The sequence below is a fragment of the Pongo pygmaeus genome, chromosome 5 (genome assembly GCF_028885625.2).
Source record: "Pongo pygmaeus isolate AG05252 chromosome 5, NHGRI_mPonPyg2-v2.0_pri, whole genome shotgun sequence".
In the NCBI taxonomy this organism is placed as follows: domain Eukaryota; kingdom Metazoa; phylum Chordata; class Mammalia; order Primates; family Hominidae; genus Pongo; species Pongo pygmaeus.
The window spans coordinates 132,867,811-132,884,286 of record NC_072378.2 but is presented as its reverse complement, the minus strand read 5'-3'; the positions used below and the strand labels follow the sequence as shown (position 1 = coordinate 132,884,286).

Genomic DNA, 16,476 nt, shown 5'->3' with positions numbered 1-16,476 from the left:
TACAGTAACTGGTTTGACAATTACAACAGCCTGGTAAAGATGATGTCTACATCTGTAAATTGCCCCATACACCCTGAGATCTCTCCCAAGATTGAATAAATTAAACTGATACCTAAAAGGGCTCCTGTGGTAAAATAACCAAAGCGAAAGAAACCAATAACTTGATAAAGGCTATTCACAAATGAAATTTTTGGCAGGCTGGGAAAGAGTAGAATGCTTTGTAAAGAAAAGAGGAAAGGGAATAAATTAAAAAAATATATTTTTAGGAAAAATACCAGAGCAGAGGGAAGAGTCAACAGATTAAAAGACAAAGAGTGTCTGCAGGGAGTGGGATATGCTGAGCTCTAAAGCAGTTAACAAATAGGAATTTAACATTTATTAGCCAAGTAAATACTTTTGCAGAAGGGACAGGAAAGTGCACATCTTAACAAGACTGAAAGACATCAATTTGTCTTGTTTCATCTGAAGAGCAAATTATTTGCTATTCATTCATAGTCTTACTTGATTTTTAAAAATTCATTTCACTTAGTAATTTTAAAGGTATCCTGAACTTCGTCTATCCAACTGCTTATATATGTTCAGAAAACAAATTCATGGTTGCTGAACTGTTCTTTAAAACCTGACCAGTCACAAAAACTTTTATTGATTTCCTAAACCATGGGTAAAATAAAGCATAAATCAAAGGATTCATGGCTGAGTTATAATAAACACACCAACAGCAAATCTCATAAATATAGGCAGGGGTTATAAAGCCCATAAAGGTATCAATTAATGAATCAATGCTATATGGTAACCATTAAATCATAAATGCTACCACTGTGACCCCAAGGGTTTTAGCTGCTTTTCTCTCTCTCCTGGCCACTCTGGCTTTGTAACTCTCTGAGGATGATTCTGTCTTGCTACCAGTATTTTCTATCTTTTTAGCCTGTCGTTTAGCCACAAGAAATATGTTACCATACAGAATTATCATGATAAAGGTAGGTATAAAGAAGGATAGAAAATCTATCAACACCCAGTTTTGATTTACAATGGTCTGACAACCTCCTATACAGTTTAGGGCATCAGATAATTCCTCCAGCCCATCGTCATAGACACCTGTGTAGAACACAGCACCGCTGTACAAGGGGCGGGATCCAGGACATGCTGATGCAAATTCCTGACACAGACACGGTGAACTTGGTAGGATAGACCAGGGGGTCAGTACCGCAATGTGCCTGTCGATGGAGATGAAGCACAAGTGAAAGAGAGAAGAGTAACAAAATGCCACATCACATCAGGTGTGGAAAGTACAAAAACTTCTCCCAAAATACCAGCAGCTCTCCACGGTCCTGACCATGCTGAAGGGCATCACAGTCACACCCAGCAAGAAATCAGCACAGGCCAGAGAGGCAATGAGAAAATTGGTCGGAGAGTGCAGCTGCTTGAAATGGAGGATTGAAATCATCACCAGGAGGTTTCCAAACACAGCCAGCACAGCCCCAAAGCCAAACACTATGTACAGAATCACCCGGGATCCAGGCGAGTAGGGGGTTTTCACACAGGACCCATTCACGTTCGCATAGCACAGCTGCACAGCTGCCAGCAGGGACGAGTTACTGCTCATAACGCTGTTATTTACATGTGGAGAAGTTTTGTCCTTGTTGATTATCACAAAAAAAATACAGGATTGTTTCTGATTTTCAGTGCTCCTGGGGAAAAAACACATATTCACCAGGATGCCAGAGGAAATTATCAGATATTATCTCTAATATAATTTTTCAAGTTTCCATTTTTATTATAAATCCAAAATGTTTTTTATGACAAAATAAAATTTGATGAAAATTATATTGCACAAGATTACTGGAGATTGTTTCAACTGACAAATGTCTCATGCTCTTAATTTGATAAAATTCCCTTTTGGTCATAAATACCCTTTTATATTTTATTTTTACCTTCTGAATTTCTCTGTGCAACAGTCGCTCATATGGGATGTAATTATGGAGCTGAAAGATCACCTCCTATTACCTTTATCTCTGTTATCTGTCCTGCATTACTGCCTTAAAGATGAAGTCCTTTTAGCTAAATAAATGCCTTCAATGGGAAAGTCCCTTGATGGAATCCCTGTAGTGCGAGGTGTGAACTAGTATGATTATTTTCAACAGTGATTACTAGGAAAGTTATTCTACAAAGCAGGTCTCTACTCTATATTAAATTCTATTATCATTATTGTTTCAGGCCAAAGATTTATTTTTCCTTAGGGCATAGACTTGAACCATTCCATTGTTCCCAGTCATAACTTAGCCACCCGGGTTTTTGTTACAAAGATACAATAGGGTGTAAAACAGTAAGCATCAATACCTGGCTCTTTCTCTCCTGTTAAGAATCACTTTTCCATCTGCACTGGTTACCAACAAGCAGAAATTATTATAATGCATAGTGAGGAGAACTTGAGATTGATAAAATATGCTGCATGAAAGCATTAAAGAATGACATGGTGTTTAGACACACCGGCAATTCTGAGATGCTGGTGGAAAGACCAGTCCTCCTCTCAAGACATTGTTACTGGGAACACGTCTGCAACGTGTCTGCATCCACATGACAAATGGAGAGTGAGCCCTCTCTCTCTGACTACACATTGGTTTGCAATTCCTGGTGACTGGCCTTTGTGCTCCCGATGCTAAAAGTAGTCAAAACATAGGAATAATGAACAGGAAACTGGAAAATGTGAAGAGAATCCTCAGTAACATTCTTAACCCTGGAATGTAAAGACACTGCAGAGTGAAGAAAAATATTATTCTCTTCCTGAAGAAGTGTTCAACTCTCTTTCCAGTATAGGGCTGTGACTTTAGAGACATTTGTGAACTTGCTTGTCAAGTTATAAAGAGTGATAAGTATTATTATTAATCAATCTTGCTATCTGATTCCTACTCAATAAAATTAACACTCTTAACCAGTAATTTTCAGATTCTTCTTAATATTTTCTGAGTGTCTGATTTTGTGAAATGGTCTCAATTGCTTATATAGACAAAACCCCGTGTGGGGCTTTCTCAACTTGAGCACAATGGACTTCTGAATTCAGATAACTCTTTGATATGATAAGTTATTCCGTTCATCACATGGCTTTTAGCAGCATCCCTGCTACGAGATGTCAGTAAAATCCTTCTAGCTGAGATATCAAAAATGTCTCCAGACATTGCCAAATTCCTCAAGGGACAAAATCAACCCCCTTCCTCCATTAAGACAATTGTCTTAGGCAATAAAAAAGTGTCAAGTGATGCCTCCATTTCAAATAGAGAAATAACTTTATACCCCTTCATCATTCTGATATTTATTTATTAATTCATCTATTCAACACATATTTATTGAATTCCAGTAGCTGTGTATTAAAGTAATGAACAAAACTGTTATGACCACTATACTCATGAAGCTTATAATCTTAAGAGGAAAACAAAACTTAAGGAAATAGATTTATGATTCCAAATTGTGATAAGTGCTACACAGATGAAAGACAATAGTGTCTACAGTAAGCACAATGACAGGCAGATGAGACAAAGAGGTCCCTAAAAACATGAGAAAACAAAAATTCTACTTTAATATTTATAGAATTTTAGATATTCTATTTTTTTATTGTACCATCTAAACGTACTAGAGGATTCTGTTTTAATTTATACTTTTATGTTCTGGATTAGTGAATAAAGAGCCCTGGTCCAGTGCTGAGATGGGATGTCAATTGGAGGGTGTTTTCAGGGCCTCTAAAATTATTGCACATATACAACTCTTTCAATCTTGCTCCTAAGACCATCATCATAAATGGATTTGGATCAGATAAGATCGAGAGTAAGCAGAAGTCCTCTTTCCCAGAGTTTTATGATTCTAACACCCAGGGCAGAATTTGAAGGCAAACTTTTGAGTGTCTTGCATCAGCTAAAGTTTTCAGTCTCACTTCTACACTTGCTCTTTAGTTTGCAGGTTGTGAACTCCTTAAAGACATTTCTAAAATAAAAATCCACTAAGTAAACCATTTCCCCAGTGACCCAGAGTGTGAAACATTCTTCATTATGACTAAGGTGGGAGAAAGATGTGATAATGAGGCCCTGTTGTTGCAGTACCCAAACTCAGAAGTTTGTTAATAAGAGAAAGGGAGATAAATGTTTTGTATTCTTGTCTCTTTGGATCAGAGGCTAAAAGCAACCAAACACAAAGCAGGGTCAAAGTGCTCAACTGTAAATGAAAAGCGGTGGGCACTGATTATATGCAATCAATTTATCTAAGTTATGGTCTAAGCAGTTCTTCAAGTTAGTGCATAGCTGAGTCAGTGCTCAAGTTGATTCATTCCATAATCCATTTGTGTTTGACAAGTATTTCTTAGAAATATAGATTAACAGCTTGTGGGATACTTTGAGTAGGGTGAGAAACAGTATGAAAGTACTTTTTCTTCAATCACAGCCTCCAAATGAGCTCTAGCAAATCTTCCCTTTTTAATCCCTTTGTTTTATATCTTGGGTAGAACTCATACTTGTTCAATCATTTTTCTTCATTTTTTCATTTATTTGCTATATCAATTTATACAAGTTTAATTAAAGGAAAGAATTCTAGGTAAGTGTTTTGTCAAAACAAATTTGTAAAACACACTGACACTTAGATCCACTGGAAAATTAATCATGCACTGGAATCCTTGATTCCAAGGATTCTATTGTTTTTGTTTTTGAATTAATTTATTTATTTTCAAAACCCAGTTTATTGTGATACATGATGTAATATTATACTAAAACCATCATAAATCTCTAGGACATTTTATCTATATAATTTTAAATTCGTGTATGTCTTATTATCCATTATAATCTAACAAAACTTATCTTTTTTACGAATATGAATTATCACTAACTACAATCCTAAAAACCATATTACTTTGTATTTTGTAATATTAAAATAAATTTTATACATGTTTCTTTAGTTAAATATTTCCTGGTTTACAAATTACACAATACAGTCTCTGAAATTTTGTATACAAAAGTAATTGTTGACTGCTGTGGATCAAAGTATAAGAATCAGTTTTATTCATTTATCAAACTCAAATTAACAACTATGTCAATTATGTTATAATTACGGTAAGAAGACTACTTAGGATTTTGTAGAAACTACAATGTCAAACTTTATCTGTGTAAGATGATGCGATTAGACACATTAATTGCCCTTTGCAGCCAATCTTACCCCCACTTCCTTTCTCCTGCCATGGGCAAGCACTGATCTCTTTCTATCGCTATAGATTATTTTTGCCTGTTCTCAAAATCACATGTGAAGAGAACCACACAGCATGTACTCCTCTGTGACCAGCTTCTTTCACTCAGTTCAGTATCTGGGAGATTCATTCATGTTATTGGGTATATTCATTGTTCATTTCTTATTATTACTAAGTAGGATTGCATGGCATGAATATACCACACCTGATTTATTAATATACCCTGTTGATAGACGTTTGGACAGTGTTCCTGTTGGGGCTGCTATAGCATTGCTGTAAATATTCATATACAATTATTTGCATAAACACATGCTTTTATATTTTTGGGTAAATATCTAGATGCAGAATTGATGGATTTTATGGGGAACTTATGCTTAACTGTGTAAGAAGCTAAAAACTGTGTTCTAAAGTAATTGCACCATTTTATGCTCCCATCAGCAATCTGAATGTTCCAATCACTCTAAGCCCTCTTCAACACTTGGTACTGCCATTTCTTTTTATTGTATCCATTCTACAGGGTGTAGCAGTATCTCACATTTTTAAGTTGGTGAATAATGATGTTGAGCATCTTTTCATGTTATTATTAGCTGCTAATGTATTCATTTTAGTGAACCATCTGTAAAAACGTTTGCTCATTTTTCACTGAATTTTATTTTTTATTATTGAGTTGACTGGATATATCTTATTTCCAAATATATGCTGTAAATGTTTACTTTTCACTCCCTTAATAGTGTTTTTGAAAAGTAGAAGATTTTAATTTTCAAAAAATTTAATTAATTTGTATGGTTATTGACTCTGTTTATTTTCTAAGAAATCTTTGCCTAACCTGATGATCCCAACTTTTTCTTCTATGCTCCCTCTAGAATTTTTACAATTTTAGTTCTTATGTTTAGATCTAATTTCATATTAATTTTGAATATGTTGTGAGGAAGGGTTTGGGGTTTAGTAGTAGCCATAGCAGTAGTATATGAATATTCAGCAATTCCAGCAGCATTTCTTTAAAAGGCTATTCTTTCCGAGTAACAGGGACTACAGGCATGTGCCACCACGCCCAGCTAATTTTTGTATTTTTGGTAGAGATGGGGATTCACCATGTTTGCCAGGCTGGTCTCGATCTCCTGACCTCATGATCCGCCCGCCTCAGCCTCCCAAAGTGCTGGGATTACAGGCACGAGCCACTACGCCCAGCCTCTAGTAAGTCTTAAAGTCAGGTTGTATTAATATAAGCCTTCCACTTTGCTATCCTTTATCAAAATTGTTTAGTCCATTCCATTTCTTTTGATGTTTCATATAAATTTTAAAATCACCATGCCAATTTCTGCCCGAAAAAGCCTGTGGAATTTTTGTTGGTATAAAATTGAGTCTATAAATGAATTATGGAGTGAGAGGTGCTAAAATATCTGATCAAGGTAAATTTGTTCACTTATCTTTTTAGTTCTGTCATTTATGATTTATAAAGTTAGATGTTCTGCAATTAGGTGCATGTATATTGAGGATTGCTACATTTTCCTGATAACACTGAAGAATTGGGCATCTTAAGTATTGAGTCTACTAATCTACAACCACGTTGTATCTCTCCATAGTTAAGAAGCCAACAGAAGAAAAGCAATGGAAACTAAAAGTAGCCCAAATTAGACAAGAAAGGAGCAACAGAGAATTAAAATACAAAAGGCACAAATGAAAAACTGGTAACAAGAAAATAGAATTAAACCCAAATATGTGAGATTACTTACATCAGAAATATATGTTATATATATTTAATTGCAGGGCTTTATATATAAATATAATATATATTAATAAGTATATATTTATATATAAATACATTAATAAGTATATATTTATATATAAATACATTAATAAGTATATATTTATATATAAATATATTAATAAGTATATATAAATATATTAATAAGTATATAAAAAATATATTAATAAGTATATATTTATATAAAAGTATATTAATAAGTATACATAAATATATTAAGTATGTATTTATATATAAATATATTAATAAGTATGTATTTATATAAGAATATATTAATAAGTATGTATTTATATATAAATATATTAATAAGTATGTATTTATATAAGAATATATTAATAAGTATATATAAAATATATTAATAAGTATATATTTATATAAAAATATATCAATAAGTATATATTTATATATAAATATATTAATAAGTATACATAAATATATTAAGTATGTTTTTATATATAAATATATTAATAAGTATGTATTTATATATAACTATGAGTATGTATTTATATATAAATATATTAATAAGTATGTATTTATATATATTAAGTATGTATTTATATATAAATATATTAATAAGTATATATAAATATATTAATAAGTATGTATTTATATATAAATATATTAATAAGTATGTATTTATATATAAATATATTAATAAGTATGTATTTATATATAAATATAAGTATGTATTTATATATAAATATAAGTATGTATTTATATATAAATATATTAATAAGTATGTATTTATATATAAATATATAATAAGTATGTATTTATATATAAATATATTAAGTATGTATTTATATATAAATATATTAATAAGTATGTATTTATATATAAATATATTAATAAGTATGTATTTATATATAAATATATTAATAAGTATATATTTATATATAAATATATTAATAAGTATATAAATATATAAATAAATATATATATTAATAAGCTGAGATTTTCAGAGTGCATTAAAAAAGCAATACCTTACTATATACTACCTACAGGAAATACATTTTAAACACAGACAGTTTTAAAAAAAGAATTGAGAGAGATATACTATAATAATAAGCATTTAAAAAGCAGGTGTGGTTATACAAATAGCAGACAATGTAAAATTTACACAAATAGTACTCTAAGAAATAAAGAGGGATATCATATAATGACACAAGAACAATGTTCCACAGGAACTGAATGTTAAGAGGAAATCTCTGAATAGGTTCTGGTTTCCTGGAATTGATTATCTGGTATAATCATATTTAAAGGTATTACTGACTGTTTCCAGTGATAGATAGGGAACTGGTATTCTGTGGCATACAGGGGCAAAACATTTACTCAAATTATCGTCTGTAGACAGAGTCAAATGCTTACAGAAAAGGCTCTGGGGGACTATGAGTTTGCTGCTATACAACATTTTAACAAAAATGAGGAGTATAATAGGTTGGTTAGTTACTTTTAACTGCTCTGGAGAACTTAGGGAAAGAATAGGGTAAGTTTTATAGGCTAGAGGGACATGAAAGCTTCTATGAATGCATGGAAAGAATCTCTTATCTCTTATAGCCACAGGGATATGTTTCTGAATATTAAATCCAAAGTCTAATTTTGCAAGTGGTTGAATTACAAAGTAAACTCAATTTCCAAACTCCCAGGGTCTCTTTTATTAAAATCCTGGAACTGATTTAGAAGGAAAGGGGTTCTGAAAATTAGAATGGTGACATATAGACAGATCTTTATAAAACTGGGTACCTCAAACTCCTAAATTGGTTCAAGCCTTTTCTGCCAGTGGAGGCAGCCTTTTCAGCCCTGTCTGAGGAGGTCAATCTCCTCTCAGGTAAAGAATCTATAATGTCCTCTTCTGAGGTAGTTGCCTTACAATGTACTGCTGATCCTCCTCAGAACCTACTCTTAATACCTTTTCTTGCTTTTAGACTGACTTACAATCAGACCCCAGCCGAAATAGGAGAGTTACATAGTGTGACCCATCAGGAGGTACAACACAAACCAAAAAAGTTGGATGATTTTGACAATATATACTAGCAGAAACCTGAAAACTATCTATGGGACTGAATCTAAACCACATAATACCAATACGGAAAGAATGTAAAGTTGGATTGAACTGAATATATTGATATGAACCCACTACACAGACAGTCTATATTAAATATTTTACTTCAAGGAGCTAGGAAGAGCTCCAACAGATTGCTTGGTCAGATGATTGAAATATGGATCCAAATGCAATACCAACAGAAGATGAAAGGTCAGAACTTCTTTGCTTTGCTGTCAAGAAAGGCATCCAAATACTTGGGGAAACTTGAATGCTTGAGTGAATTTATCATCTAAGATATGCTCATCCACTGCAGGAGGGACCAGGAAGTATGACCTTCACCACAGCTGTATGAAATAAACTTATGAGGGGAGTCCAGCATCCTAGGCGTGTTCTACAGTGGAAGAACAAAATAATGGAGCAATACACACTTTCTCCAAGAGTATATGGAGAAAATATAACAATGAGGTGAACTTAAAGTTGGGTCTAGTAGGCTAAGGAGACAAATTGAAGGTAAAAACACAGAAAACATAACCAAGAAAGAGAGAAGAGTGTGTGTTCCAAGTCTTGGAGAAGAGGAGGTGTCATGCATTGTCAGGATTGACAAGGAGGCTTGTGTTGTTGTAACACAGGCATTGTTTAGGCAGCAGCATGGGATAAAGGAGAAATGTGCACAAGATTAAAACTGATCATACCTGCGTTCATTTTCCAAGCAGTTTGGATTTATGCAAAGGTCAGTGTGTGGGAGGAGAGAGGACAAAAATATACTTGATGATAGGTACAAATCTTTGGTATCAGACACTCAGGTATGCTATGAATGTAATTTACTTTTCTGCAATTCACTTAAATTTGCTTATATGCTTGCATTCCTTTGGGTACAATAAATAAATCTCAGCACATTTAGGGTTTACTCCTTTTCCCCAGGATGGCATCCAAGTTCCAGTGGACTTGACCTCCACATTATTATCTGTGGGTACTCTTTGTGGTCTGTCTTGAGGAATGCATTTCCCTAACTTTAAGGAGCACACTTAGCAGCATTTTACCTCCGAGAAGGCAAGTTTTCCTTCCAGCCTTGTGAAGTCTTCCTCTTCCAATGCATATGTCTCAGCCACAGGTCTCTGAATCCTGTGGCTAGTGCTGATGGGCTGGCTTAGCCTTCTTTCTATTGCCAGGAAGTCATTAAGTTTTTAAAGAAATGTCAAGTCTAAGATAGGGGCTGTTAAAAAATATTGCCCTCCATGCTTTTGCTCTAAGTCCTTTCCTGACAGTCAGTGACATTAGAAGCCCAACTTTGCTTTTGTTTGTTTGGTTTTCATTTCCTATGCCAATCACCCTGTATCTATCCATGTAAGTACAAACCTTGTGTAAAACTCTTCCAAACACACTCTTTCATAGTACTCTGATATTTCTGAAATCAAATATGACTACTGAGGTGCCATTTTAACACTTCAATCAGTATTGTTACAGGGTCACAGTCCTAACTCTATGCCCCGGGTTTTCAATCAGACATTCACAGTATGAGACATCTGAGAAAACTCCAAATGGGCTCCCACATCTAGTCAGGATGACTCTCAGGATACAACTCAAGTCACTGTGCTAATGGGAATTGGGACACTATAAGATATTCTGCCTTCTACAGAAAACCTTACCTATTCACTATTCTGTTCCCAGAGCTATTTGGCCTTTATTTTACCATATTAACAAAATCTTGAATTAATTCTTACTGTGTAAATAGCCACATGTTCTTGGAGAAAATGGATTTGGGAATGACTCCTGGTAGCTTCTGTAACTCCTGAATATAGCACATAATTAACTTTTAGAAGAAAGAGTTGGAAGATCTGATAGACCTGCTGCAAAATAACACTTATAATACATTAATAAATTAAGATGTAATTCCTAAGATACATTAATGCCTTTAAAATGTAGTTTCTGAAATATACCAATGCAGCTATTATTTCATTTCATATGTTAAAAGTCTATATGCCACAGATACATACTCAAAAGATATTCTCCTTGAATGAAAACAAACAAACAGATAACCCTCATTTCAATGCTCAGATCAGAACTGAGATATGTGAAATGGCTCTATGAATTTTAACATATTATTTTATCACAAACATGTACATGATAGAGATAATTTACAAAGTAATTATCCCCTCCTCCACCAACATACACACTGCCTGTAATACATAAGATGAGACTTTGTAAGAATGCATATAAGAACATACATTACATATATAGGGGCTGTATTATATATACTGTTTTGTAAGCTATATTAGAGTTTTTTGTTTTGTCTTTAGTTAAAAAAAATATTGTGATTGTCTTCACATGTAAGTTTGTACAGGAACTCTTAGCACTTTTTAAGGACTTCATAACATTCCATTACATACATAGAGTACAATTTATTTAATTTATTCCATATTGATGTAGGATTTTCCCAATTAATAGTTAAGAGTTATGCAACAAATATGTTTGTAATGTGTGCTTACTTGCCAGCCTCTTTTCTTAGGATTAATTGCTAGAAATAGAACTGCAGAATCAAACAAATTGTGTGTTTCAAGTTTTGTTTTTTGTTTTTATTTGCTTTTGTTTTTGTTTTTTTTTTTTTTTTTTTTTTTGAGATGAAGTCTCGCTCTGTCGCCCAGGCTAGAGTGCAGTGGTACAATCTCGGCTCATTGCAACCTCTGCCTCCCAGGTTCAAGCAATTCTCCTGCCTCAGCCTCCCAAGTAGCTGCGACTACAGGCGCATGCTGCCACGCCGGGCTAATTTTTTATATTTTAGTAAAGACGGGGTTTCACTGTGTTGCCCAGGCTGGTCTCGAACTCCTGAGCTCAGGCAATCTGCCCGCCTCGGCCTCCCAAAGTGCTAGGATTACAGGCATGAGCCACCGCGCCCGGCCTATATTTTTAAATTTTTTTATAGAGACAGAGTTTCGCCAAGCTGCCCAGGCTGGTCTTGAACTCCTGGGCTCAAGTGATTCATCTGCCTCAGCCTCCCAAAGAGCTGGGATTACAGGTGTCAGCTATCACACTAGCCTTTTCTTTCTTTTTATTTTTTTTAACTTTTATTTTAGGTTCAGGGGCATGTGTGCAGGTTTGTGATATAGGTAAACTTGTGTCACGGGGGTTTAATGTGCAGACTATTTTGTCACCCAGGTACTAAGCATAGTACTGGATAGATATTTTTCCTGATCCTCCCCCTCCTTCCACCCTCCTCCCTCGAATGGGCCCCAGTGTCTGTTGTTCCCCTCTTTGTGTCTGTGTGTTCTCATCATTTAGCTCCCACTTATAAGTGAGAACATGCTGTATTCGGTTTTCTGTTGTTGCATTAGTTTGCTAAGGATAATGGCTTCCAGCTCCATCCATGTTCCTGCAGAGGATATGATCTTGTTCTTTTTTTATGGCTGCATAGTATTCCGTGGTGTATTCTTGTTCCATTAAGCATGCCATCTATAGCTTTTCAAAAGTTCTCTTTTTTCCCCTAATTTTCCTGTTTTGTCACGAAGTTTAAGATATTTAAATTGAGTGCATGACAATTAGGGTTTTCTGTTATGATTCTGACAATAGAAAATTATGAAAACAATATTTTCTTCTAATTTTGTAACCTCTGGAAGAAATCAGCTTTGATTTTGTAAATAATATGAGACAAGATGCTTAGCAGTATTTTTCCAAAAAACCATATGTCCAATCATCATTTCCTGAATGAACTATTCTTTTCCTATAATTTAAAATACATTATTATTTTCATCATCAACAATGTGCAAACTTTGGATAGTGTTTATAGAAAAACAAAAGACAGCAAAATGCCTTATATTATGACTGAAACATAAAATAACAACCCGTACGGGATGAGAAAAACAATCCCATAAAAATCACCATTGCAGAAATTGAACCAAGTTTATTTCCACATTTGTGAAACATCTCCAAAATATAAAATATGAGTTCTGTCCTGGGCCTGTAATGGCTGATGTATAAAGCTCAGAGGCCTGTTCCTAACAGCTGCAGAAAAACTGGACCCCAAGAAATAAGCTTCTGAAAATGAAAGCAAAGCAAATCCAATCTAGAGAAAGACATAGAGGGCAAGACTTACACAGGGACTAGGGAACCAGGAAACCTTTGAAAGTGGCAGAAGTTAAGTATGAAATGAAGGTCTGGAGGAGGAAAATAACTAACAACTGACAAAGTAGGGAAGTGGCAGATTTGCAGAAACTGGAAATACGAACCTTGTATTAACCATCATTTAGTAAATGTTTCTATCAAATGCTTAAAAATGTTCACTTCAACAAAACAATAAAAGTATAAAGCTTATGCAATTAAAATTGAAGTACCATTCCTCTTTCCAAATAAGTATTATATTCACACACTGTTTTTCATATCGTTATTGCTGGAAAATTCTCATTATATCACAAATTCCTTAATTTCAAATTTAGGCTGATTTAGAGAAAAAGTTTATGGTTGATAAACTGTCTTTTAATATTGTCCAGTTATAATAAGTTTTATTGCACCCCTAAGCCAAGGGTAAAATAAAGCATAAATCAAAGTATTTGGAACACAGAGTAACCAAACTAGGAAAATATCTCATAAGCATAGGAAGGTATGATAAAACCCCAAAGAGAACCAATGAATGAATCAATCATCATATATAGTAACCATGAGGTTTAAAATGCTACCACTTTAAGCCAGGCACAGTGGTTCACGCCTGTAATCCCAGCACTTGGGAGGCCAAGGCGGGTGGATCATGAGGTCAGGAGTTCAAGACCAGCCTGACCAACATGGTGAAACGCATCTCTACTAAAAATACAAAAATTATCCAGGCGTGGTGGCACACTCCTGAGGCAGGAGAATCACTTGAACCCAGAAGGCGGAGGTTGCAGTAAGCCAAGGTCGTGCCACTGCACTCCAGCCTAAGTGACAGAGCGAGACTCTGTTTAAAAAAAAAAAAAAAAAAAAAGTGCTACCACTTTGATACCTTCCCCCAAGAGGTCTCAATTGAAATCCTGGGGTGTTTACCTTTGTCTTTTCTCTGCAGCAACCCCTGAACTCCAATTTTTGCCTCTCCAGTTACAAGAGACTGCCAAAGTCCTGCTTAGCTTCTTAGCAATTGCATTTTTCTTTGTTTCTCGGGTTCTTAGCCACAGAGAATTTCAGAATTCAGAAAAATGTCCAACGGCAAAAGCAACACAGGATGCTGCCCTCACTTCTCTGCTATTCTCCCTTCTCCTGAGTGTTGGTTTCTTAAACACTGGCTTTTTTGGTCCCTAAACTACAAATTTTTTCCGTACAGCAATTGGAGACTACTGACTGGTTTAGGACACCATTTTCTGCTTAGCCTGTACATGTCACAGCAAGAATAGATGCTGTTGTGAATATAAGAATTTTTGCAGAAGGCCCAGCTCATTTCAATGTGCTTCCTTTCTCTCTAGAATTTTGTCCAACAATTCTAGGCTGTCATAGTTGCTATCCAATACTTTAGACAGTTGTTCTATGTGTTCAGTTGAGCTTTTATAATTGTCCTAAGTGGTGGAGATGGTTTGATCAAGCTGTGTCATCACAGTCCAAATCAGAAATTTCTCCCTTGCATTCTACATTTTTGTTATTTGCTATTTTATTTTATTTGTCTTATTTTATCATCCAATTAATAATATTTTCTAATTTTCAGTTCGATTTCTTCCTTGTCCCATGGGCGTTTGTATCAGACCATCGTATTTATGCATCTTCATATTCTCTGATTAACACCTTACTGCTTACTCTAAGACACCCCTAAGAACACCAAACCCATTAGTGGCATGAGGGCCCATGGTTTGTGGCCAGTGCCCAGAGACTAGTTCCTCCCATCACTTCAAGACTCAAGTGGTATGGGAAATCACTTTTGCAAAGGTTGTTGAAGTGGCCAAATGAAGATACCCTACAGTTTCAGGGGACAAACTTTCTGTGGCATGAATTTTGACCTGTGAGAGAGGAGGTAGGAGACAGACAGTATATAGATACTATTTTTGTATAACCCATTTGTAGACCTCTACATAACCAATGTCTGGATTCTTTGTGGCTTGAGAAGCAGAGAGCAGTAATTTTGAGATCTAGAAATTTGATTTTTAAAAATGGTTTACAGTTTCCAAACATGATTATTTCCTTGAATGTGGTCAGCTTTGTTATATTAAAAACTGTTAAAGGTAATCAAGTTAGTTACTGTAAAGCATAATATGAATTTCCCATTGGTTTTTAAACTTTTTTCCACCATTTCTGTTGATTTTCATGATATTATCTTTTCTCCTTTTTCCTGTTTAAATTGAGTTGAGACATTCTATATGAAAAGTTGATGTAATAACTTGAGAACTGAGATATTGTGTTTCTCCAGAGAAAATTTGCCTTTACTTGTGGTGTGTGGCTAGAAAAACCAACAATCTGGGATAATCATTTTCTCCATTATACACATTGAGACTATTTGAAGTGAAGTCTTACCCTGATGTTTAGAGAATAGTAGTCTTCCAGACTGTAACAAAAATCATTAGTGGTCATTGTTGCCTGGGCTCATTTTTCTTGTTAGACTCTGCAATCTAATCATTTCCCACTAACCCTATCAGGTTGTTAAAAGCTCTGCTTCAAGGATGTGAATAGACATTTATCAAAAGAAGACGTACAAACAGCCAACAAACATATGAAAAATTGTTTAACATCACTAATCATCAGGGAAATTAAAACCACAGTGAGATACCACCTTACTTCTGCAAGAATGGCCACAATTAAAGAGTCAAAAACAATAGATGTTGGCATGGATGTGGTGAAAGGGAACACTTTTACACTGCTGGTGGGAATGTAAATTAGTACAATCACTATGGAAAACAGTACGAAGATTTCTTAAAGAACTAAACATAGAACTACCATTCGATCCAGCAATCCCATTACTGGGTATCTACCCAAAGGAAAAGAAGTCATTTTATGAAAAAGACACATGCACACTCATGTTTATAGCATCACAATTTGCAATTGCAAAGATATGGAACCAATCTAAGTGCCCACTGACTAACAAGTGGTTAAAGAAAATGTGGTATATACACACCATGGAATACCACTCAGCCATAAAAAGGAACAAAATAATGTCTTTTCCAGCAACTTGGATGGAGCTGGAGGCCATTATTCTAACTGAAGTGACTCAGGAATAGAACACCAAATATTGTATGTTCTCACTTAAATGGGAGCTAAGCTATGAGAATGCAAAAGCTTAAGAGTGATATAATGGACTTTGGGGACTCAGGGGAGAAGGTTGGGGGGGTGAATATATACTGGGTACAATGTACACTGCTCAGGTGATGAGTGCATTAAAATCTCAGAAATCACCACTAAAGAACTTATCCATGTAACCAAAAACCACAAGTACCCACAAAACTATTGAAATAATAATAATTTTTAAAAGCTCTGCTTCACTCTCCATCGTCTCAGATGCCCCTTTTGGTA

At 34.7% G+C, this 16,476-nt stretch overlaps 1 protein-coding gene across 1 annotated transcript; it reads right to left on the bottom strand.

Annotated features, from left to right (window-relative positions):
* Positions 1-568: 568 nt before the first annotated feature.
* Positions 569-1,603, bottom strand: TAAR6 (trace amine associated receptor 6). The gene is given in 3 exon segments (XM_054493002.2): positions 569-1,121; positions 1,123-1,204; positions 1,207-1,603. Coding segments are annotated over 3 exon segments (1,032 nt in total).
* Between the last annotated feature and the right edge of the window lie 14,873 nt (positions 1,604-16,476).